Below are 26,344 nucleotides of genomic sequence, written 5' to 3'. Positions count from 1 at the left end.
CATCCCCACAAATGCCACCTAAGAGTTTGTGTCACCCACTCAGAAGAAGCAGAGTGAACATTCATGTACGTGCATATACTTGGACACACACACACACACACACACACACACACACACTTGCGTGCATGCCCAGAGATACACAATTGTGTATTGGCAAATACATGTACATCCTTGCATATATAATTCACACACACACACACACACACACACACACACACTTCCAAACATATACTAAAGAAGGGACTCTAGTCATCTATTCAATCAAAAATATTTAATCGAGTACTTACTCTGTGCTAGCCACTGTGCTCCATCCTAAGGAAATGAAGGATAAGACATTGTCATTGCCTGCAAGGAGGTCACAGTCAATAGGTGAGATAGTTGGACATCTAGTCAATTGCAGAGCAAGACGACAGTGGAAGGTCAGCAAAGCCATCCAACACAACCTCTGGGCTCAGAGTTTTCCCAGGTAGGTGGAGGCAGATCTGATTCTTGACAATAACTAGGAAGAGGTAGCTACATATGCAAAAGCAAAGTGATATGAGTTTGGGAGAATTGCAAGCAATTCAGCATAGCTGGATTTTAGGGGACAAGGGGAAAGGTAGGTGTATCACAAGAAATAGGGGTTGAGGGATAGGAAAATCCCAGATCAAGAAAGGAATCCCATGCTGAAATTCCAAATCTAGCGACATGGCAGACTTCATTAACGTAGAACTACCTCTCCCAGAAAAAACACATAGAAATACTGAATAAAATATAACAGTTCTCTCCACTGAATATAGTTCCCTTCCTCTGTTAATACATGGGCCAGATCAAAAGACATTCCATGTATCAGAAATAAAAGGAGCGTATAAAACCAAGGTAATAACTTCTGGCTGAAGTTGAAGTTGGAGAGGCACATAAAAGCCAAATCATACAGTCCTATATATCCATCTAATAGGACTGAACTGTTTTCTGAAATCCTTCTTTAGAAAGTTTAAAAAGAGAATAACATAATTTGATTGCATAGCCCAGGGTCTATGAACCCCCTGGGATTCCTTCCTGGTGGCAGCAAACACAAAACTGCTTTTTAGAGACCAGGATGCATGGGACTCCCATAGACAACAGAAACCCTGCTATAGATAAGCTCACAATAAAAAATTATAAACCACACACACTCAACCTATTTAGTGTGCAAGATGAAAATTAAAATTCAGAGGATTTTACTTAGTCACACTTATCAGATTGCTAAAATGTTAAAGTCCAACAGTACCAGTTGTTGAAGATGAAAATCAAATAGAAATTACGTACGCTGCTAGTGATAGTATAAATTTGATACAACTACTTCTGAGAGCATTTTGGCAATAATATCTATTAGAGCGGTGACGCATATACTCTACCATCTAGCAATTCCATTTCTTTGTGTATTGGGACTAAAAGGAGAAATACATAAAGGAGTCTATGTCTGCACTGTCTGCAATAGCAACAAACTGGAAACAATCTAAATGTCCATCAACTTTATAATGGATTAATAAGGTATGGTTTACCCATACAGTGATGCTACAGTGTTAAATGAACATTACGGATCTGTGTGCCATCATGGATAAATCGCAAAAACACGATGTTGAGTGATTAGAGCAGATTATAAAAAACGTACTACTTTGATACTATTTATATATATGCTTATTTAACACTCACTAAACAATTCTATATAGGGCTCATGGATGCATACATATGTTGGGTCAAGTAAGAAAACCTGATTTGAAAGGGCACGCACCAAATTCAGGATAATAGTTACCTGGCGGAGAGACTGTGTGGAATGAAGGGACTGGGCTAAAATCGTATCTCAACTGCTTCTTTCTTAACAACAACAATATCTGATCTGGAACAAATAGGGCAATATGCTAATCTCTTATAGTTGAGTGGTAGACACACGGTTCTCGTGTTATTCTCTGTATTATATTACATTTTTTGAAATAAATTTAAAAAGAAGAATAAATACCATGTGAAGGATTTTATTCCCTGAGCAGGTGAGTGGCATGGTCAGATTCGTGTTTAGAAGGTTCCCTTTGGCCGCTGTGCGGAGGAATTCTTACAAGAATGTAGACTGAAGCAGTGATACCTGGTAAAGAGGCTATTGCAGTTGGTTAAAAAAGAGTTAATGGGGCCTCACATAAATAAAGGGAATAAAGGGAAGGGATGAGTTTGAAAGCTATTTAGGAAGTAAAAATTGCCAATATCTTGTCAAGCTTTTTATTTTCCTTTGGTATTGAACAAATTTCCTTCTGTTCCCTTTTTCAGTTGAAGTGTGACATAGCAATAGACAAATACATGAATCGAAATGTACTGCTTAATAAATTTTCACAAAGTGACTACCACCCACATTAAGTCCTCTCCCAGTCGATATGCCCCCTAACGGTAATCACAAATCTGACTTCTATCACTGTAGATGAGCTTTTTCTGATTTTCTTTTAACGTTGAATTGAATTTATTGAAATAACAGAGGCATTTAGTTATCACACATAATGAGATGTCTAGACGCAGGTGCCTCCAGAGCTGATCCACCTAGGGCACTGGTCAACTGCTCTGTGAGGTTCTGGCTTTTTCCTTATGGCTGGCAAGGTAGCTGCCAGAGCCCCAGAGCTCTGTGAGGTTCTGGCTTTTTCCTTATGGCTGGCAAGGTAGCTGCCAGAGCCCCAAGGTAGCTGCCATACCCTCACAGCACAATGTCGAAGGAAGGAAGCAGCAATAACCAGGCTAATGAGACATCTCAAGTGCTTTCCTGTTTTCTCAAATACATAGAACATGATCAGCTGAATGGGGGCTGGGAAAGTCAGTGATCCCCTTTTTGAGAATCTGTGATAGGAGATGAGTAGAGAAAAACAAGGTTGAGTATCATTATGACAGTCAAATAATTTCCTTGGTTTCCTACCAGGCCCTTTCAATGCTAGGAATCAAGTGGTACAAATATTTATTTTGGTTCAAGTGTGTTTTTCTGACCAAGGTATAATCATCGCTCTGGAATTTTCTGTGCTTACTGAACTCCTTGAAATGTATTGTTTTTGCTTGCTTGTTTTGGGTTTTTTCTTTTTTTCCCCCAGTTTTATTGAGATATAATTGACGTACAGCACTGTATAAGTTTCAGGTGCACAGTATAATGTTTGACGTCCATATATTGTGAAATGATTACCACAATAAGTTTAGTTAGTATTCATCATCTCTTATAATACAAAAAATATATATTAAGAAAAATATTTGTTCCTTGTGATGAGAACTCAGGATTTATTCTCTTAACCACTTTCCTATATGCCACACAGCAGTGCTAGCTACATCATCATGTTGTACATTACACTCCTAGTTCTTATCTTGTAACTGGAAGTCTGTACCTTTTGACCACCTTCATCCAGTTCCACCTCTCCACAACCCCTGCCTCTGGTAACCACAAATCTGATGACTTTTTCTATGAGTTTGGTTTTTCTTTTTCTTTTTGTTATTTTTACATTTCACGTATAAGCGAGATCATACAGTATTTGTCTTTTTCTGTCTGACATTTCATTTAGCATAATGCCCTTCATTTCCATCCATGTTGTTGCAAATGTCAGAATTTCTTCTTTTTTATAGCGGAACAATATTCCATTGTATCTATATTCCACAACTTCTTTTTTTTTTTTATTTTTTGCGGTACGCGGGCCTCTCACTGCTGCGGCCTCTCCCGTTGTGGAGCACAGGCTCCGGACGCGCAGGCCCAGCGGCCATGGCTCACGGGCCCAGCCGCTCCACGGCATGTGGGATCCTCCCGGACCGGGGCACGAACCCATTTCCCCTGCATCGGCAGGCGGACTCTCAACCACTGCGCCACCAGGGAAGCCCCTCCACAACTTCTTTATCCATTCATCTGTTGATGGACACTTAGGCTATTTCCATGTCTTGGCTGTTGTAAATAATGCTACTATAAACATGGGGTGCAGATATCTCAACACAGGATTTTCATTCCTTTCAGATATATACCCAGAGGTGGAATGGCTGGATCATATAATAGTTCTACTTTTATTTTTTTGAGGAACCTCCATACTGTTTTTCCACAGTGGCTGTCCCAGTTTACCATGCCGCCAGCCACGCACAAGGGTTCCCTTTACTTCACAGCTGCACCTGCAATTGTTATATCTCGTCTTTTTGATGTTAGTCATTCTAACAGGCATGAGGTGATATCTCATTGTGGTCTTGATTTGCATTTCCCTAATGATTAGTGATGTAGAACATCTTTTCATGTACCTGTTGGCCATTCCTATACTTCTTTGGAAAAATGTCTATTCAGGTCCATTGTCCATTTTTACATTGGGTTATTTGTTTTTTGCTATTGAGTTGTATGAGTTCTTTACATTTGGGGATATTAACTCCTTTATCAGATATAAGGTTTGCAGATATTTTTTCCCATTCAGTAGGTTGTCTTTTCATTTTGTTAATTGTTTCTTTTGCTGTGAGTTTGCCTGTTTTGAACTTCATAAAAATGAACTCACACAGTATGTATTCTGTTGTGCCTGGTTCCATTCACTCAATATTCTTTCTGTGAAATTCAGTCATATTGTTGTGCATTGCAGGGGTTTGTTCATTTTCATTGCTAAATGGTATTCCTCATGTGAATATTTAATTATACCTTTTAATGATCTTTTTAATTTTCACTTTTTAACTCAATTGTTGATGGGGATTTGAGTTGTTTCCAGTTTTGGTGAGAACACATACATCCCTCTGTTGGGTGTATATTTAGGAGTGGAATTTCTGGGGGATGGGGTGTGCATATTATTGGTTTTAGTAGATACTGCCAAAGTTTCCAAAATGGCTGTACCAGTTTATAACCCCACTTGCAGTGAATGAAAGTTCAATTGTTTCACCTCCTCACCAACATTTGTACTGTCAGTTTTTTTGTTAAGTTAGACAAGGATGTCACAGTATGTAGTAATATCTCACTGTGATTTTAATTTGCATTCCCCCATGACTAATAGAGCTGAGTACACTTCTGTGTTTATCTACCATTTGTATATCCTCTCTTAGAAAGTTTAAAACAGATGTTGTCTCTCTTTTTCTTATTCATTATTATTTACAAACTGTTTTGGTATCAAAAGAAAACTACCAAAGCCTCCCTGAGCCTACATTCATCTCTGACATCTGGGGCCACTCATGCCTCATCTTTTCTCCCAAGGAGGTGAGGAGAATCCAAATGTGATGTGTGCACTCAAGTTTTCAGAAAACTGCAAAGGTCTGTTGAAGGCACAATTATCGTCATTGGAAGGGTTGGTTCATGCAGAAGCTGGAATGTTTTTTCAGGGTTGAATGTCCTAGAAGGGATGCTTACCAGAGATAGGGAGAGGGTCCACATGGAGGACGTCAAAGTCTGACTCATTCTACTTATGATCCTGTAACACCTCCCCTCCTCCCCTTATCACACTACCGTAATTACTTGTCTCTTCTCCTAGACCTACATCTGGCAGAGCTCTTTTCATTTATGTCATTGGTGTAGATAAGTGGTATACACAGGCTTTGGCCCTTGGTAGATCTCAGAAAAACCACCATCAGATAGGACAGAGTCCTCCAAATGACGTCTCTCATAGCTTCCTGTATTCTTTCTTCATAATGCTCTTCTTACTTCTTAATTACCTATTTGTGTGATTATTTGATTTTTTTGCATTCTTCTGTAGCCCATAATTCCCTCGAAGCTGAGACCCTGCCCCTTTTATCCACTGTCCTACCTCATGTGTTTACCAGTGCCCGGTACAGAGTACTTAATTAGTATTAATCAACAAATAACTGAAATCATTTAGATCTGAATCCCAGAGCTGCACCATACCATGGCACAGGCCCCATCTTTCCTTAAGTGCCCATGAAATGGCGTTCTCCCTCCTTGAGACTAGTTTCATTCACCAAGTGTTATTGGAAAGGTATAATGGGAAGACAGGGAGACAAGCAGTATGGAATGACCTGATTTGGTCTCCCCGGCTCCCCCACTAACTTGCTGTGTACCCCCCTCCTCCTGCCAGGAAGTTATTTTGTCTATCTGGATCTTTGTTCCCCTAGATTTGAAAGAAAAACTTTGGACTCTGGCCTTAAGAATCTCCCTCGCTGCATTGTGGGGTCCAAAGTTACAACTCCACTTACAGGAAAATGCTGAGTTAGGACAGGGACCTGAGTGAGGCTTGTGTAGCAGCGAAGAGCAGGCTGACCTTGGTGGCAGAAAGGAAGCCACAAGCCACATGGGTTTATTCCCAGGCCCTGAAATCAAATGGGAGTTTGCCTGGCTGCATTTTAAAATTGCTTGAGACCAATGATTCCCTCTTTCCTTCCATTTTCTCTTTTGACTAGGATTGTCTATAACTGTTATTCTATGCCTGTCCCATCACAGAATTTTGGGAGCAGATAACTTATTTCTTAAGTTTCACGGATTCATAGATGGAGAGGAATTGTGCCTCAGGATGGATTAAACCCAGAAGCTCATCCTTACCTTATTTAGAGGATGTAGTTTGATAATGAGATTTGAGATTTTGAATTGATGCTATAATGTGTTGAGACTTTGGTGAATGTTGGGATAGGGTGAATATACTTTGCATGTGGGCTGGATGTGAATCTTTGGCGGCCACAGGTAGGCAGAATAATGGTCCCCTCAAAGATGCCCATGTCCTAATCCCCAGAACCTGTGAATATGTTATGTGACATGGCAAAAGGGGAATTAAGGAATTAAGGTAGCAGATGGAATTAAGGTTGCTAATAACCTGTAACCTCCAGGAAACGGAGCCCCCAAAGACTCCAGAACGAGAAGATAGTACATTTGTGCTGTTTTAAGCCACAAGTTGGTGGTAATTTGTGACAGCAGCAAAATAGGAAATGAACCCAAGCTCTGGCCTGCAGTTTACTCCTCTACGACCTTAAACATCATCTTTGCATTCCTTAGCAGTCCTTATTTCTCAAAATAAGAACTGCTGGAAGGATCAAAAGCGACAAATAGGCCACAGCGCCTGGCACACAGGTGCTTAAACAATGTGAGTGAACGTCCAGCTTCCCCTCTTCTTCCAGGCTGGGGAGACACAGGGAAGGAAAGCAGGGGGGCAAATACCATTCTTAGCGGTGCAGCCTCCTTCCTTTGATGTCGCCGGCTGGGTAAAGGACTCCCTTTGTTACCTCCCGAAGCACACCTTATCTACAGTCTGCTCCTTATCTGCTTTCGGGGACCCACAGCTCCCCCTGCCCCGAGGAAACCCCCCTTTTGAATACAAAAGCTCTTTAGAAGACCCTGAGAGGAGAGCAGGACTGGAGCTCTCTCTGTTCACTCTGCAAACAGGCTCTCAGAGATGAAAGAGCTTGGGGCATCCCTATCGACAGTACCATGGCCACCATATTTTCCATTGAGAGAATCCCACGGTGATGCCCTGAGGGGAGGCGAGGCCCCTCGAGGAGCACAGGCTTCAAGTCCCCCTCCTCCCACCCACCCAAGACCAACCCCCTCAATCATTCCGAGCTTCCAACTCCCTCCTTAGTTGTTATGAGCTTTTATTTAAAAAGCACCTTTAATACAAGTATAGTTTCGCAGATACAAGTTTTCACTTTGTATTCTACAAAAGTCTTTGAATATTATTCTCTTTACAAAATGGAACCTTACAAAAATACTGACAATTTAATGTTTTTATACAGTTTTCTCTAGTTGCAGTTATTTCTTTCATTGTAAAAACAATGTCTAGCACAGAACTACAATATTTTAGTTGATATTAAAAAAAATGAACTCCATGCTTTTGTAAGCAGCTAATGTAAATAACACAGGTCGAGACACAGTTTATAGTCATAGTGGATATAGCTAAAATTGTTTCAGAAATAATATTTTACATAGTTAACTTTTAATGTTTTATACATTATTTATATAATATTTATATATAAAAATCATAGCTTGCTATAAGTTGAAATGAAAGGACGGCTTCTGTTGTAAGGATGTGCATGTGGTTGACCCATGTGGTTACATTTAGCCCTTTGAAAGGTTTGCATCCGAGATCTGAAAGCATTTCTTCCTTCCTCCTTTCCTCAAAGGTTCAGTAGAAGCGGTCCCTGTCTGCTGCCTCGAGTGGGACCTTGCTTGGAAGGACACTTACGGAGAGAGGATGAGGAAACTCTACGGAGATTTAACCCACGTGTTCTGCCCAGCAGAACCTACCAAGAACTGCCCTAGAGATCAACCCCAAGACAATAGTGCTTTACACAGCTTAGCAAGAGCGGCTCCCCCAGAGACCCCCACTTTATCTGGAAGGGCAGCCTCTGGGATGTGAGACTGTCTGCTACTCTGGCTCATTCAGACTTTGAGTAGCCAAAGGGTTGCTTCACTTTTCATTCTGCCCCCTCCACTCCTTCATCTCTTGCATGGAAGGCTGCTTTCCATCAGCTGATGGCAGACCACATCTTTGCTCGTCTCCGGGCGCTCCCGGGCAATCCCGGTGGGCACCCAGCAAGGGTTTCCAGGAAGAAAGCAGTAACCGAAGCTAACCATCACTACTTGAGCGTGGCAGTGCCCCAGTCATTGATGTACACGACATCAGCATCCTGTAATTGACGTCTCAGCATCACAGGCTGGTGCATCAAGAGAAGACACGGGAGGGCCTGTGCCCTCGAGCGCTTCTGAAATTGTGCTATTTGTGAAATTCACTCATCCACAAAGAGTCACCTAATCGCTAAAGTGAGGGACTGCGCTGCTGGCCTACGGGCTGAGGAAGTGAGTGATAAGGCTTCACAACTGGGAATTTGGATTCAGGATCTGATCGCTTGACTGAGCAAACGTGCTCTCTTCTTAGAGTTAAAAACAAAAACAAACAAACAAATAAGATTCCTGAACCAAAGTCACAGTGGAGAATCGAGTGGTGTGGACAGAGAGACACAACAGGGGAGCCCCCCATGGCTATTTTCTTGATTCAGTGCTATTTCTGGCGTTGTGTGCTACAAGGTGAATTTGAGCTTTTCCAACAGGCCTGGGATTCCTCAGGTCACACAGGTGACCGGCAGGCTCTACTCAAATCATCTTAGTGTTTGTTCCGGAACAAGCCTGTGTTCACTAGAACATGAACACTTAAACCAGCTGCATATCCAGGATTCCCGCACTTGCTGTTAGTTTGCTGTTGTTTCCATATAGGTGAACACTACCTATTTTGGAAGGCCACAAGGTAAGACTTTTTTTTTCCTTTTTAAAAATCAGTCGGGCAAAAAGTTTTTCCCTACATTCTACTGTCTGATGAGATAGGAGAGCAGCAAAAACTTGCTGTCAGCAGTCATTTTCCAAAAACAGCTCAGGAGGTGGGTAGTACCTACACCATGTTGTGGTGATTGTTCCTGTCGATAATGTCCACAGGTGAAAGGATGTCCTTCCTGATAGCAGGAGGAGGCAGGGAGAGTGTCGTCTTGGTCTTGAAGAGGTCAGACACGAAGAAAACCTAGAAGCACAAAATCAGAGGTCCCAATCAGTCACTGACATCTGAGCCTTGGGGAGAGGCAAAGGCAAGACCATAGGAGCATAGACTTTAGAGAAAGGCGCCCCCAAACTGTAGATCTTTGAATACGGAAGGACCAAGGAGACCACAGAGTCCAATTCCTCTTGTACAGAGAGGAAAACTGAGGCCCAGAGAAAGGCAGTGACACGCCCGACGTTGCACAGCCATGGCAGGGGCAGCCCGCACTTCCGTGGGCTCTCAGTCCAGTGCCCCCTGTGTGCAAGCAGGACTTCCTTATTTCTCAAGGTAAATGAGTAGCAGTGAAAGATAAGTTCTCACACAAAGGAAGCAAGTCATAATTAGTCACCGTCATTAGTCCGTGATACTTTCCCTTTCCTCACAAAGGAATCTAGGGTGTAACCAAAAGCGATCAGCCAGTACGAATTCCTATCGGCAGGCGCTGGAGCAAGGAAGCCGTCGCTATCACCTTTTCCTGAAAGCCCAGTGATGTCAACAATTTGATGGGGGTCGAGAAGCCAGGGTCTCCTGACTGAAGGAGTCAGCAACTAACCCGGTGGAAAGGTCAACAAAAATTCTCCTATCGCTTATTCCCAACCTCCTTCCTCCTCCTGAGCATGTGCCCTCACGGAGTCGTTCTTAGAATCGCTGAGAAACCTTTACTTGAACGCTTACCCACAAGGGTATAAGGATGGCTCGGGCAGAGTTCCGGTCTCAATTAGCTTATGATGAAAGATTCAAGAACTTGCTAAGTTACCAGAGTAAGAAAAATTTATGCTTTGTATTAGGTGGCAAAATAAATACACAGATATCCATTTGAGCCATTAAGCAACAGGCGTTTGTACTAAGTAGCCATAAGAGGCAGCTGTCAGTCATGTAATTTAATAGGAAACATATGGCTGAGTTTAGCCACTAGTGTTTTAGTGGCTAAAACACTTCAAAGGTCCTATGGCTAACGGCTCTCTGGATGGAAGAGTCTGTCCTGCAGATGGTCACGCGCTCACTAATAATGACGGCCCTGTGACTTCATTCAGGGCCCATTATAGGCAAGAAAATGAAGTTCTTAATAAGACTGCACCAACACCAAGGCTCTGCAGCCAGGGCCTGGCCACAGAAGTGACTTGGATCCTTTGCTGAACCGATTTCCACAGTGTTCTCTCTGTAGCGATACAGAGCATGGGGTGACTAGAAGGCAAATGGGAAGCGGAGGCTTATTTACTGGCCACCATAAAATCCTTTGTATTGTATGTTTTGAATTTTTGTACCCATTATATATATATTACTTAAACATTTCACTACTAGTTTTTGGTTAAAAATACATATATATGTATATATATATACAGAAAGAAGGCTAGGCGATTTCTATCCTACAGCAAGAAAGTGAAATATTAGCCAAGAAATGGAACATTTTAAGACATTTGCAGCCTGAGTGCTATTGAATGTACCATTTTGCAAAGGAAAAAATTAAGCCTTTTGTCTCTTTCTTTTCTAAGGAGGTGTGAACAGTGAGAACCGTGGCACAGAAAGGTTTGTCTCGTAGCCAGGGCCAGCTTGAGAACCAGGAGAGAAAAGGTTTGTACCCAACCCTGCCAGGAGGCCCTAGGCTCCCCCTGCACGGGAACCCTTTACAAACAGGTGGGGAAGGGGGGTTTCAGTTGCCCCCAGTATAAGGAAATCTGAACAAACATGATTAAAGTTATAGGAGATCATTAAACTTTTCAACCCTTCTCTGACAGAGCCCATGTCCTCATCTCTACCTGGAAATTACCTTCCCCTTCCTCCTTCACTTTGTCCCCGAGGAAGAGATTTCGGTCAGTCTCTCCATCGCTGGCTCTGAACTCCACTTTCTCCAGCCTAGCAGCGAGCGCCACCAAATAAGGGTTCTTACGAATCTCATTCCTTAGAGATCTTTCTCCCAGCCTGTGTGCCATGTGCTGAGGGCAAAGACGGCAGGGGACACCCTCACACAAACATCCCTCCCTTCAAGATCCCGATACCACCTCCATCTACTGGCTGACTTCCCAATTTAATTTCCTGAGCTCATATCCACTACATGTTAAGAGTTTCCGTTTCCGAACTGCAAGATAGGAATGAAATGAAGGTTAAAGGCAAGAATGTACTTGATAAGAACTAAACCTGCATCTGGCACATAGTTCAATAAAGGCGTTCCTTGTGTGGTACCAAGGTCGTGTCTGGGCCTAGAGTGAGCCACGTCCTCTCGTGTCTCCAAAACTTCGCCCATCAGTCTTTCTTCCTAATGAGAGGCTTCCTGAGGATGCAGCCCAGCCCTAATCATCCCACATCACCCACAGGCCTTTGCATTGAGCCTTGCACACACCAGGAGCTTATAAAATGTTTGCTGTTGAATTCCTCCACTTCTTTCCACTGGAAGCAAGCACTCTGGCCTTGGATCTTATCGGCAACGGAGAACGCCTACGGATGTCAGGGGGACCACACCCTCCCACGCCACATGCACACACCCCAGCGGCAAGATAAAAAGTGGAGTCGGGTCCAGCAGGATCCCCCCTTAAGCTGTATTTTGCCTTCAGCGTGGCCTGAGGTTACGCAAACACTTTTTGGGGGATCATGAAACACGATCCCGTCAAGACTCAAACAGGGCTCCTTCTTCATGCTTGAACAGCAGAATACAAAAAGGACTAGGAAAGGCCAGTTCTATTTCCTGCAGAAGATGATTCCCACCTGGAAAGAAAACCCAGAGGCCCAGGCTGGGAAGGGTCTACACGAATTAGGTGGCTACCCCTGGTCTGAGGGACAAAGCCACTCCCAGCCCACAGCCCCACTGCACAGACCTCCTCTGTGGTGTGAAAGAGCCGATCAGACGACAGTCTTGGCAAACATGAAATCTAGGCGCGAAGCACCAGGGAGAGTTTTAAGTTCTCCTACCCTGAGCATATGCTTTCAATTCCATTTATCTTCTCCTCTACCTTCACAAATTGCTTTTGTGAAAAGTGCAATCAGTAAACACTTATTGAACATCTGCTCCGTGCCAAAGCCCTGAGATGATAAATATACAGAAGAGAGAGAGTTCTTTGCCCTCCAAGAGCTCACAGGGCAATGAGGGAGAGATCCAGGTAAATAGAGCAGTTACAATAGTGTTCTGAGGATTATGACAGAGGGAAGCCGGGGTGTTAAAGCAACACAGAGAATGTGGCATCTAACCCAGGCTGAAGTGGAGGGGAGAGGGCCTTAGAAGGCTTCCCCCAAAGGAGGTATATTTGAGCTTAGCTTTGAAGGATAAGTAGGAGTAAGCCAGGTGGTGAATGCCAGGAATGTTATTCTAGGCAAAGGGAGTAGTGCGTGCAAAGGCACAGGAGTGAGGGAGCCCAGCTCGTTCAGGGGCCGCAGGAAGCTCAGTATAGGGAGGGCTGAGCGGTCAGTGAGGCTGGAGGGGGAGCCAGATACTGAGAAGGGGTCTGGCACAGCCCGAGGAGCCACTGTCAAGGCTGAAACAGGGAAGCAGCACGTTGGGAAGACTTGCATTAAGATCATTGATTACCTAAGAAGGAGAAGGCGTCAGAAAGGGAGCCGAGGGCCCGAAGGCAGGGGTCCCGGTCAGGACACTGTTGCAGAATCTAGGAGAGGATGAGTCCTGTAAGATCACCATGCAGTGAAGACAAAGAAGAGATGGGTTTTTGAAACGTTGAGGACACAACTGCCGTTGATGGAGGTGGCATGTATGTGTGCAGGGGGACATAATGCTTTTATTTCTAGTTTTGTTTTTAACTCTAGAAATCTCTCACTTGTTCCCAACGAAACTCTTCAAGTTTGGGTAACTACGCTAGGGGAAAAAGGACAGCTCTGCTTTCCTCTGCCTTCTAAAATTCTGGCTCCCTCAAATATTTGCTTGGGAAAGTGGTTCTGACCTTCTCCCGAGTCAGAAAGGCAAGCTTTTCTGTGATCTGAGGGCGTAGTAATCTGATTCAGACAAGCACTCAAGACAATGAAGCCCTTCCACCGACAGCAAACACACAAACAGGGCAACTCCTGGCTGGAGGAATCCTGTTGGCGGTAATGAGATGAGACATGTACAGGAGTCTCCTTCTAAATGGCGACCCTTGTTACTGTGCCATTGGGTCACCACCTCGCATTCTCCATCCTACACATGTAGCACTGATGACAGGCTTTGCTCTTGGTAGTGGGACAGACTTGTCTTTAAATCCAAGTTTTGCCATTTTCAGCAAAATACCTGAATGAGGGATACAACGCCTACCTCAGAGGTTTACTCAAAGGATTATATGATGTCACAAAATGAGCAAGTGGGGCTTGTTAATAAACAGAGCAATGATCACTGGCTTGCGCGTTCAGTGCCTACCCACATCAAGTCACGTCTCTTCCCCTGCCCCTTGGGTGGAAAGAAAAGAAACAAGAGAAGGAACCAGAAACAAGGAAAATTAGAGAGGGGAAAATTGAAATGATTGAGAATATGGACGAATAGGTGAAAGCCTGTATAGATTCAAGCCAGACATAAAGACCATATGAGATGGGAGTTTTCCACAGGGCAGATAGGATATGCTCTCAAAGTCCAATAATTTCTGGGGCTATTTTGGGGAATGAGTCAGCACAATCAAAAAGGAAGATGCTTCCAATGCCTCGTTACCAGCATTCACCAGCTCTGGAGATGCCCAAAGCACACAGCCCAGCCTGGCCTAGGTGCTGCCTGCCTGGAGCTCACCAAGAACCACTGGCCAGAAACAAAAAGTCTCGTCTGCAGCCAGGTTTCCACTCCCATTGCTGCAAATTGCTGAGTCAGCAAGCCCTGAGTGTCATTTTTTTTTAAGGGCAGATTATGACAACAAAATTGTCCTTTAAATATTTCTGGAGTCCCTGAGTGTTTCAAGTCCTGAGAGTGCATAAGAGAACTCCTTGAAGACAGGCACCACATCCTTATATATTGAAATTTTTATAAGCCCTCGTTGAGCTTAGATGCCAACACAGAGCACATAAACGTAAGAGTGGAAGAATTTTGGAATCTCAGAATCAGAAGAAAACCGAGCTGTCTATTCCAATGTTTCTCAAAGTATAATCTTCAGATCGTCTATTTCCGAATCAGCAGGGTGCTTCTTGAAAAAGCGGATTCCTGGGCCCACCCAGACCTACTAGAAGTGTGGCCTAGAATCTGCATTGAACAAACTCTAGTGGTGTTTGTTATGTAGACTCGAGTGAGGAGAGCCATCAGTGGACAGTCCATGGAGATGAACAGACGGGCTCAAGCCACAGACCTGCCACTCACTGGCTGTGTGTCTTAGACATCTTGTAATCTCTCTGAGAGCAGCTTCCTTATCTATACACTGGGCTCCATGAGCCCTTCCTTAAGCTGCTCGAATCTGCTCTTTGGTACCCACGCTGAACTTTCAATGAACTTCTGTCTTCGCATGAGGCCTACAGGCTCGAGTGCAGACATAACGCTATAAATGCTATGTCATGCTTCCCCTTTAGACAATGAGATACTCAAGCGAATGAACCGTGCTCAGAGCCCAGCAAGCGTAGCCTCAATAAATCTAGTCCACCCCACTGTGAGGACAGAAACCATGGGCTGCCCCTGTTGCATACACCCTGATGCCCTGGTCTTGGGATATCCTTTGGGCATCCTGCTCTACCGTAATAAACAATCTCATTGATTAAGGAATAATTTTCTTTGCCTTGGGTCTCAGCTCACTCTCACGCCCTACGTATAATAAGTGCCGTCTAAAGAAAAGTCATCTTTGGCAGCCCTGTCTTTTGACTAAATGGGAGTTACTTGATTGCAATAATTATTTTTTGACCTCAGTAGAGGTCTTTCAGTGATTTTCTGGCACGGGAGCTTGTCAGTGTCCATACTGAGTAATTTCCTGGTATATCTGAAAGGGCACTTGATGAGGTAGAAAGTGTCATATGAGGAGTCAGGCAGCAGGATCTAGTCCCCAAATTGCTACTGCTCTATGACCCAGGCCAAGTCACACTCTCGTCTAGACTTGCATTTATGCAAAATGAAGAGGTTTATGATTTCAGAGGATGGGTCTGCCCTGCATTTGTGTGCTACCATTATTTAAAAATCTACCTTCTCACAGTTTCTGTAAGGCTTAAATGGGAGAATTCACATGAAAACGCTTCATACCTATACAGAGCTCTTCAAATCCTCCCTCAGTTACCATCATTCATGACCATCACTGCTACTGAGGGTCACGAAGGGAGCTGGTCCCATAAAAAGAAGGAGGGTTTGGGGCAGCAGAGGAAAGTCGCGGGCAATTGTGGAGGAGAACAGGCGTCTGAGCCCTGTAAAGAGCCTCACAGGAAGGCACTTCTTGGCTAATACAAAGGAGGGTTTCTGGTAAGGAGGACCCAGAGGGCTGACGGCAGTCACTAAGATGCTAGATCCAGTATCAGCTAGAGTTCAGGAACATGGTACCCAAGAATAACAGAGGCTAGAGGAAGGCAGGCGCCTACTTCTAGAAATCCCACCTTTTGAAGCTGAAAGGGTCAAGAGAGCTACTATTATTGACTTCCCCCAAATATTCCACAAGTTCCATCATTCTGAACTTTTTAGGGTCACAAGACATACCATGTTCCCATCCATCTCCATGTCTTTGTGTTATTCCTTCTGCATGCAATGCCCTTCCTTATCTTTTGTATCTCAGAAAATATCCATTCATTGCTCGAGATTCTCCTCCTCCAGGAATTCTTCTAGTCTTCCAGCACCCTCAAGAAGAATGAGCTCTCCCCTCTCTCAAGCCCCCCACTGTCCCCAGGACAGGATCCCATCCTAATGGCTGTGCTCTTCTACTGCACTTGTGTGTTTACGTGCCTGTCCCCAATAGCCCAGTGTTTTTCAAACTGCATGTCACAAGTCATTAGTAAGTTTAAAATCAATTTACTGGGCGGTTACTACCAGCATTTTAAAGGGTTAAATTTAAAATGTTAGAACGTATCACATACAGTAAGCATAAGTCTTATTTTGTGAAATATTTTAGTTATGTGTGGGTACCTCTATTGGGTTATAATGTATTTCTTATTATGGATCATGGCTGGGAAACTACTGCACTCTAAGCTCTTTAAGGACCAATTCTTTCCAGCTGTGAATATTTAAAACAAGGCACCATACTTAACACGCAAAACACATCTGATCAATGCGTTTCATGTGTCAAGCATGAGGCACCCTTAATTCACTGAATCCTCAATCCAAAGATCAGGTGATGTTAAGACGTATCATCCCCACATCGCGGGGTGGGAAAAGGCAGCTGAGAGGAAGTGACTTGCCCAATATGCCTAAGTGTCAGGAATACAACTCCCCCTTCTGAGTCTCTGCCTCATCATCTACCCCATTCATCTCAGCAGGGGAATGAGAAAGGAGATTTTAGAAGAACTGTGCAAATTGTCATTATCTATTGGGGGGCAAAGCTTACCCCTGCCTCTGCTTCCTTCTCTCTCCCACACCCAGGGGTTCCTGGCACCCCTGCCCACCTGAGAGTAGAGGCCCAGGATGACAAGGTCAGCCCCAGGGCTTCTGGGCAAAGAGCTAGGCTTTTGCAGGGCAAGAAATGATTCGGGTGGTCATTTCATCCATTCCCCTGTGCCCAGGCAGTAGTGGAATGAATCCAGTGGAAATAGATGGGAATCTCCTGTTACAGAAGATCTCACAAATTCAGGGCATAGACTACACGTGTTTGGAGTTTACTAGTTTAATCCTTTGAGATAGGATCAAGAGAGCCGAGATCTGGTTCCTACTCTGCCACCATGAGTCCTTGGGTGTGTCCCATCCTCTCTCTGTGCCCCATTTTCCCCTTGGGGGGCTGTCATCACTGAACCCTTCTTCCATTCACATTCTCACTTGTCCTTTCTCCCAGGGTCACCTAACTGCGGCAGAGACAAAGAACATCCTCGCCCTTCCCTACATCCTGGAGGAAGATAGCAGCACACAAAAGAGCAACTGCTGGCTGAGCCACACACCCTGCAAGAGGAAAACCAGGAAAGACTCTGCTGCATGTTTATGAAATTCACGAGCAGCTGCTTCCTCTGCTGCACCCACAGCAATGGCGGCCTGGCCCTGCCCTGACCCCTCCCAGGGCCCCACAATTTGCCATCTGTTGGAGGGTCAGGGAGGAGGTGGACAGAGAGTCAAGTTGTCACCAGATAGGAAATGAACTGAGGTCTGTCACTTCGTCCAGGTCCCTGGGTTACGCCAGGGGTGGGAATGGTGAGCCCAGCTGTAGAGTTCACATCTTGGGAGGGGTGTGTGTGTGTGTGTGTGTGTGTGTGTGTGTGTGTGTGAGCATGTGCCTGTGTTTGCCTTGGCCTGTCTGTGTATCTGTGATTCTGAGTGCAGGTGACGGAAAGAGGATGGATGCCTGTGTCTGGGTACGACTGGGTCTGTCCCCGTGCCTCTGTCCTGTGCACCTCCGTCCACATGTGTGAAGATGTACATCAGTGTGCCTGCCCTTCTGCCCCTGTGTGTCCGTGTCTCTGTTTTGAGTTCACAACACTGTGTAGGTTTTTTTTCTGTGTTGGCTGCCATTGCCCTCCTCCTCTGGAAAGCGTTCAGCTAGTGAGCAGTGAGGGAGGGGACCAAACCCTCTCCTGTTTGGCGTGTGATTTTTGTCTAGACACGTCTTTTTGCTGTGACAGGACTTACTCTCAACAGACCCGGGTAAAAGTGCTTGGCTGTCATGGCCTGTTGCCCAAGGCTCTGCAGTGGCTGAGCCAACATTCTGTAGTGATGCACTGTACCCCCTCGGGACTTAAAGACATGTCATGATCCCCAAATAGAGGCCACCTAGGCATTGCAATGGAGACGGTTCCATCTGAGAAGGCAGGTCCAGCTCAGTTACTACAAAGTCCAAAGTCGGCTGTGCCTCGGAATCTCTGTGGGAGAAGGTCATGGAGCTAAGGGCCTCCAAGATCAATTCAGATGAGGAAACTAGGCTCAAGAAGAAGTGTCTTGCCTGGGGTCACAGGCTAATTCATCACTCATTCTTTAGCCAGTGCTTATCAAGTAGCTATTGTGTGTCAGCCACTGTATCAGGCACTGATAATGAACAACAAGAGGGTTAAGCCATGGATTCTGCTCTTAAGGCCCCCATAGTCTAGCTGGGGAGACAGACATCTGAACAATTACGACAGAACCAGGCTGAATGTCACAGCAGGAAAAACATGCAAAGGACTATGGGAGCATTGGAAGACAGTTAGGCAATCTGTCGTCAGAAAAGACAGAAGAGAAGGTATGCTAGACTAAACAACAGCCCCCCAAAGATGGCCACGTCCTAATCCCCAGGACCTGTGAATATGTTACCTTACATGGCAAAATGGACTTTGCAGATGTGATTAAGTTAAAGATTTCGAGATGGGGAGAGTATCCTGGATCACCCAGGTGGGCCCAATGTAATCACAGGGGTCCTCGTAAGAGGGAGGCAGCAGAGTCAGAATCACAGAAGGAGATGTGAAGATGTAAGCAGAGGTCAGAGAGAATGAAAGAGAGATGAAGATGCTACGCTGCTGGTTTTGAAGACGGGGGAAGGGGCCATGAGCCAAAGAATGCCGGCAGCCTCTGGAAGCTGGAAACGTCAAAGAAACAGACTCTCCCTAGAGCCTCCGGAAGGAATACAGCCCTACCAACACCTTGATTTTAGCCCGTTGAGACCCATTTTGGAATTCAGAACTCAAGAACTCTAAGAAAATTAATTTGTGTCATTTTAAGCCACTAAGTTTGTAGTAATCTGTCAGAGCAGCAACATGGGGAACTAACACAGGTTTCATCAGAGATGGGGTGAAACTGGAACTGTGTGCTCCATCAAAAGGGGACAGCTGTCTAAGATAAGAGCTCAGGGTGTTGAAAAATCTTGATAAGTTTCATGTGCCTGGAGGTGAAGGGACGTGAGATGGGCAGGAGATGAGGTCTTATAAGAAGAGTCTGGGGTCTTCAGACCTGTCTCTGCTGGACCGCCCTGGGGTCGACCCTCTACCCTCTCCTTGTTACTTCATCCTCCTTAGTCCCTGTTTTCTCATCTTTTTAGTGAGGACAGTGATGGGTATAGGGTTCAAAATAGGATCTTTGGGGGACTGGAGATGGTCTATGTAAAGTGCTTAACATAGTGGCTGGCATGTGAGCTCTCAATGCATGTCAGCAAATATGATTTCCCTGTTGACGGGGGTCCATCGAAGCTTGGCTCAGGAGGTTACCAGGCACAGTGGGAAATGGCTTCTGGGTTCCTTGACCTCTGTGCGATGGCCTTGTACCTCACTGCGCTGCCTTTTCTTGGTCCTCCTAGCCAAGCTCAGGTAATGTCCCTGTGTTAAGATCCATTCATATCAGCCCCATTCACGGGCGAGAAGAGAACTCGGCTTTGCCTGGTATGTGCCAGGACAGCCTTGATTCTTGGGGGCAAGTTCTGCTTTGAGACACAGCAGAGCAGAGACCACAGGCTCCTGCCTAGGCTGCAAGCTACCCGGTACAACTCTGGAAAAGCACCCGATAAAGCTGCAAAACCCGTGAGGCAGATGCCCTTCAGCCACCTCAGGGTCCCCTCCCCCAGCACGTGGTGTCCTCAGACGGCCTCTTGGTTCCCCAGACCCATCTCTGGCTCAACTCAGGGTCTTGATCCTTATACTTCCTTTGATGGGAAGTGAACCACTGCCTTCTCTTCCCCAAGCTGAGCATCCTCAAGCTCCCAGGCTGACTCCAGTGTCTTGCCCTGGCCTCTCAGGTGGCTTAGATGAAACGGCTCCCTCAGCGCTGGAGTGCTGAGCCAGCCAGGACCCTGAGCTTCCATGACCAGGCCGGAAGTCAGGCACTGGGAGAAAAATGAGAAATATCAAGTCCCTACCCTCATGTGTTCACAGATAAGTGGGACAGGGAAAGATGTTTGTAACCCTTTTCTAAGCCATCCTGACACTGTAAAACAGGCTTTCCAACTGAAAGCAGCAACTGGATCAGCCCGAAGGGTTGGGAAGGCCCCTGACACCCTTAACTTCTGCTCTGTAAGCTGCTGCCTAGGCTGCTTATGCCTCGGGTGCCTCCTGCCGCCTCAGCTCCGGTGACCGTGCCCCCTTGCCAAGCACAGAGGGCAAAGCTTTGGAGTCAGTGATCATCCCGGGAGCCGCTGTCAACTAGCTCTGACCTCAGATGACTTGAGTCATCTCTCTGAGCCTCAGTGACCTCATCTGTAAAATGGCCGCGGTATACAACGGCTTCATGTCCCTAAAAGGAGCCGATGAGTAAAGGACCCAGAGCAGAGCCAGCATAGAGTAGATGCTTGACAAACGCTAGGACCAAATTCCTATCCAGTGCTCCAGTGCACCCGAGCCAAACAGGATAAAAGTCAGACCCTCACTTCCCTTCTCGAAAATAAACCATGGTCCTCCCGGACACTTCGTCTCATTGTGCGTAGAGAGCGCTCTATAAAAGAGGGGAAGGCTATGAAGGAACCCCCAACCTTTCAATTTTTTTAATTGGGGATTCGGGAGACTTTAATTAGGGCAGTGGCGCCGAGAAGGAAACACCACAGCAGGCCCCCGTGGGCTGACCTCCTGCCTAGAGCAAAGCTCAGAGGGCACGGTCAGCAAAGGGTTACCCTGTCGTGCAAACACCCATCCCCCACTGTCACTTCACATTAAAGGGCCAAGCTTCAGAGAACAAGCTCTCCGTGACAGCTGCTCTCATTAACGGTCTGCTCCCGCAATTTCTCTCCCTTCTAGCCTTGACTGAAAAGAAAAACGAAAGAAAGCAATGAATAAAGCCCTCAAAACAGCCAGTCCCTAGACTAGGGTTCCTGGGATGAGGCTGGCCGGCAGCTCAGATGCTGCTTTCTTTGTGGTGTCCACTCTGATCACCCCAACTCCCTGCCCCTCTTCTTGCCTCACCTGCCTGCCGAAGTGCCCTGGCCAGTCCCCGTGACAGTCCCTCGTTGTACTGTAGCTCCTGTGCTTGGCCTGGCTGTGAGCAACTAGACTGGGATTTTTTTGGAAGTAAGGGCTGTGCCTTCTCCGTCCCTCTGCCTTCAAGAGAATGTTCTCAAGAGTACTAGCTTTGTGTTGATTACACACGCATTCACTTACTCTGAGCTAGAATCTCTGAGAGGCCTTGGTGACACAGGGAGAATAACATATATGTTAACTAGGGTCCCTGTCCCTGAGAAACGATTGAAAGGGAGACACACGTCCACAATTTCAACACAGGGTGACGAATGCAGGAAAGCAGGGAGGTTATTCCAGGGAGACATGGGGCTGCAGCTAGGCTGAAAAACCAGGAAAGGACCAGGGGCTGGCCTAGATCTCACTTCATGATTCTTACCGGGAATGAGCAAGGGTTAAACTAACAATACAAGCTGCATTTGTGGTACTCGAACACGGATTCCTGCTGGACCAGGGTGAGTGCCCCTGAGTAGGGCCCAGGAAGGCACAATGTCAGAGGAGGTGCTCAGTTGTGTTTGCTGAAAAAAAACCCTCAAAATTTTAGCGTGAAATGTAATGTTGTACAGATTAAAAAAAAAAAAAAGTTTCTCTTTTTGACTCTTAAAAACAAAAACTTAGCAGGCAAAAAAAAAGCAGAGATTCCTGAAGAGATAGAGCCTCAGAGGTGGAATGCCTCATCCCCCCTCACTGGGAGTCAGGGAGGAAGTACGTGGAGGGGTAGGTCATTTGAGGCCGATCGGAATGTGGTCCATCCCAAGGCCATTCCCTAGGAAGCTCTGTGACTTGATTGTAGCCTTCGCCATACTCCCACCTCCCCAGCCAACACCTAGTTTAGGGTCTGACCAAGTCCTGTAAAGGTCACAGTGGGAAGGGTAGATGTTTTCCAAGCAGCTGGGAAGTGCTTCTGAATAGCAAGTGATCACCAAAGCAGCATGTGAGAAACATATGAGTCAGACACTTAGACTCTTGACATGTGACTTGAGGCAAGTTTCTTCTCCTCTTGAACCCTGACTGCCCTCATGGATAGAGTGAGTGAGTAGAATAATATCTAAGACCTCTTGCTATTGCAACTATGAGCACGAACCTTCCGTATTTCTGGAGAAAAGGATTCACAGAATCTGTTGGATTAAAACTCCCAGGCTGGAAAGAAGCAGGAATTATCCTCATTTCACTGAAGGGCTCCTGGGGCAGGATGGCTCCTCAGACGCCAAGCAGAGAAGAGGACTGAGCTCCCTGGCTTTGGTCACTGAGCTGGAAACATTTAACAAGCAAGCCATCCAGGGCCCTGCTTGTGTGCCGAGGACAAGAGGCTACTTACTATGCAGCAGGCCACCAGGGCTCCTTGAGCAAACCCCGCCAGGACATCACTGGGATGGTGCTTGTGGTCAGACACGCGGGACAGTCCTGTGTAAAAGGCCATCATGATCAGGGTGAACTGCAGGAGGGGCCGGAGCAGGCGGGCCCCTCGCCAAGTGAAGCGGGCCTGCAGGTACAGCTGGAGGGAGGAGACAAAACGAACAGACACTGAGTGACTGGCCGCTCCCCTGCATTCTAGCCCCAGGTTGACACACGTGACATTCCCACACATGGAACCATCTGGAAGAAAGAGCGTTCAACTTGGACTTGACCTCAAGCCCATGTTTTTAAACCTTGAGCCTTAGTTCCTCTACTAAACACTAAGAAAAATGGAGCTTTTCTAGGGAGGTAAGCTAATAAGAGCCAAGGAAAAGAATTCATGAGAATGGCCTTAGCACGCTGCCTGGCATGGACTAGACCCTCCAGAAACCTGAGTTTCCTTTTATCATCTTCTTGACTGAAACCAATTAAAGAATAGTAACTGGGGTTAGTAAAGGTTTCTTTTTTACAATTGATGACAACTCATTCAATGCACACATGTGTTTTCCTGGAGATCACGGCTATACAATCCCTACACTACCTGCCTCTCAGGAGTGTCATGGAAACACAAGCATGATGACGGGGTGGGGGAGGGTGGTTCATTATGATAGTCGCAAGGGAATGCTTCTGCTTCAAAAGAAAGCAACTCTACCAAAGAACAAGCTTCTAAGTCACCACTTGGAACCAGGGATTTTGCATTAGAATATGAGGAAACACATAAACCAACCAGACAATGCCAGAGAGCTTTCAAAGAGAGGTTGACAGAGACTGGACTGGGTGGGGTAGAAGAGTAACCTGAAGAAAAATGGAAGAAAAAAACCAAAACGCCGCTCTGGCCGAGGCAAAGAAGTTGCAATGACGTCAGCTGGGCATTGTCCCTTGGAGTTATCTTGCTGCAGTTTCCGTTCTAACCTCTGGGCACAGCAGACTTCTCAGGTTCCTGTGGGAACTTGGGAAATGAGGGGGAAGACACAACGGGACGAGGGGAACTTCCGACTACAAATCAAAGCAAGGCACTGGGAGACCAGAGAGAGGGGAAGAGAGCAGAGGGGAGGGGCTGACAGCCTAAAGATAGACCTGGACAGTGGCAAGGGAGTGACTCTGCCCTTCCTGAGACAAATGGACACCTTCCTTTGGGTGGTCAGGATTGACAAGCCAGCAGTAAACCTGAGGAGATAGAAGAGTGGAAGATTCCAGAGTCACTCTTACCCGCGTAGGAAGAACCTCTAGCACTGAAACCTCAACGACTGGGAAGACAACTGCAAAAAAAACCCCAGGCCTGGAAAACAGCAGGCAACTTTATAATCACTACGAAATTATATAAATGTATTGTTGGGAAATGTAAGAACAACAAATAAAAAATAATAAAGAGAATGCACTGATGATGTTGGCCACTAAACAAGTGATAAAAACCAATCGTTTTATAAAAAATACCCAGTTAAAAATCTAAAAGAAGAGATAAAATCATCATAATGGGGCCTTCCTGGTGGCGCAGTGGTTGAGAGTCCGCCTGCCGATGCAGGGGGCGCGAGTTCGTGCCCCGGTCCGGGAAGATCCCACGTGCCATGGAGCGGCTGGGCCCGTGAGCCATGGCCGCTGAGCCTGCGCGTCTGGAGCCTGTGCTCCGCAACGGGAGAGGCCACAACAGCGAGAGGCCCGCGTACCGCAAAAAAAAAAAAAAATCATCATAATGGCCAAGATGATGCTATAAATAGTTATTAGCTTACCAAGAACTGCATAGAGCCTTTATGAAGCCAAGGACATAAAGGACAATTTGAAGAGATCGCTAGGATTTTTATTTATAAGAACACCCATTTATAAGAACCCTCAACTTATAAACTCAAAAGTTAATATGTAAACTTAATCAGATTCCTAGGAACATCCTAAAAAGCTTTGGAGAAAAAAACCTTAAAAAATTATTCTAAAATTCACCTAAAAGGCCAAACCTGTGGAACTAGCCAATAAATAAATAAATAAATACACTCACACGCACACACACAGCTCAATAAATAAGCCAGGCACTATGATAGGTGCTAAGGACACAGAAATGAGAGGTTATAATTCCTGCCCTACGAGCATCCAGTTGGAGGAACATATGAAAACATGTAAGTGCACTTATGGGCTTTATAGATACTATGAAAGAAGCTGGGGGAACCAAGGTCAGTTACTAAGGGGAAGGTATACTTGACTTGAATCCTAAACACGAATAGGTATTTTCTAGGAGTTAAGGGGATGGTAGTGAGGGGGTGTGTATTCCAGGCAGAGCAAAGGCTTATAAGGCAGCAATCAGAGCGGCAGAGAACTTCTTGAAGTTCTGTAATAGCAGAAAAGGGGGTATGGGGCAGGGGATGGGGGAGGGGTGAAACACAGGGCTCCAGAGGCAAGCACAGGCAGCTCATGAAGGGCACTGGAGGTCAAACTAATGAACGTGGCCTTTATTTAGTAGGTCAGTCTTTCCCAAACCATACTCCATGGAATACTAAGGGTCTTTCTAAAAAAGATTGGTAAATACTAAATGTTTATTTTCATCACTTACAAGACATTATTTTTACAGAGTATCTACCTAGTGAATCACCATTGGGAAATGGTACTGTAGCCATGGTGTAAAATGATTTTAAGCAAGGTACTCAGGACCAGAAAATAATCTGCCGGTCACAGGCTACTCCCTCATTTCTGCTGAAAGGACCCAACAAACAGCAGAGTCTACAATCAAGAACCAAAGAAATCTCTTCCTTTTTGAGAGTGAGAATGATGTTGATAGCTCCAACTCAACCCGGTCTTTAAGACAATAGCAAGTTCAGGGAAGAAGGACTAGGCCATATGTAGTGTGACCACCATGGTCTGGCCTTCCTCCAGCCAGTCTTGGCCATGGACAGGGGCGGGGTGGGCAACGGAAAGGGCACAGGTTTTCACCAGAAAAACCTCATTGGGGAATTCCGTGGTGGTCCAATGGTTAGGACTCCATGCTTTCACTGCTGAGGGTGTGGGTTGGATCCCTGGTCAGGGAACTAAGATCCCTCAAGCGGCGGGGTGCAGCACCCCCCCCCCAAAAAAGAAAAACCTCATTGAGCCTGTTTTCGCCCATGTGAAATAATGTAACAACCACTGTTTCACAGTCTGTAGCACAGATTGGTGCTAAGTGCCTGGCACCACGTACTGCTCAAAAAACAGATGCTTTTATTCTCTAACCATGGTTTTTTTCCTCTGAATTTGGACCTAATAACCTCAAGGTTTTCTCATTTCCCTCAATTTAAAAATCTGCAGGTCCTCAAAAAATGACTTTTCAAAATCCTCCATCTCTCCCTGCCCCCTCCATGCAGACTTTAGGTCACGGGCCCTGGAGATCAGGGCGGGACAGAGGAAGGGTGGGTTTCCCAACCTGAACGAGGCACACATCTCCCCTTCCACTGACTCAGATACTGAAGGCTGGAGCTTAATATAAGAAAAAAGCAAATACATGAGAGGAACTTGAGGAGGGAGGAAGAGACCTGTCATCAGAATAGCTTCAGAAAGGGAGTGCTCAGGAATAAGAAAGAAGTGAGGGGCCATCTTGGGGGAAAGAATCCCTTCGGGAAGCTGTCAGGCATGGAATGAGTGGGCAGATG

The 26,344-nt window shown here is 45.7% G+C and overlaps 1 protein-coding gene across 2 annotated transcripts in view; it reads right to left on the bottom strand.

Moving 5' to 3' along the window:
• Positions 1–7,495: 7,495 nt before the first annotated feature.
• PLPP3 (phospholipid phosphatase 3) overlaps positions 7,496–26,344 on the bottom strand; it is an 82,456-nt gene continuing 63,607 nt past the window's right edge. For both annotated transcript variants that reach the window (XM_019942405.2, XM_019942403.3), the window contains 2 exons: positions 22,663–22,839; positions 7,496–9,428 (listed from right to left, as the gene is read on the bottom strand). In XM_019942405.2, coding sequence (XP_019797964.1) covers positions 9,303–9,428; positions 22,663–22,839 — 303 coding nt within the window. In that variant the 3' untranslated portion in view covers positions 7,496–9,302. The remainder of the gene's footprint in view (positions 9,429–22,662; positions 22,840–26,344) is intronic.

The sequence above is a fragment of the Tursiops truncatus genome, chromosome 1 (assembly GCF_011762595.2).
Source record: "Tursiops truncatus isolate mTurTru1 chromosome 1, mTurTru1.mat.Y, whole genome shotgun sequence".
Classification (NCBI taxonomy): Eukaryota; Metazoa; Chordata; class Mammalia; order Artiodactyla; family Delphinidae; genus Tursiops; species Tursiops truncatus.
The sequence above is the reverse complement of the archived record's forward strand: the minus strand, read 5'-3'. Positions and strand labels throughout refer to the sequence as shown.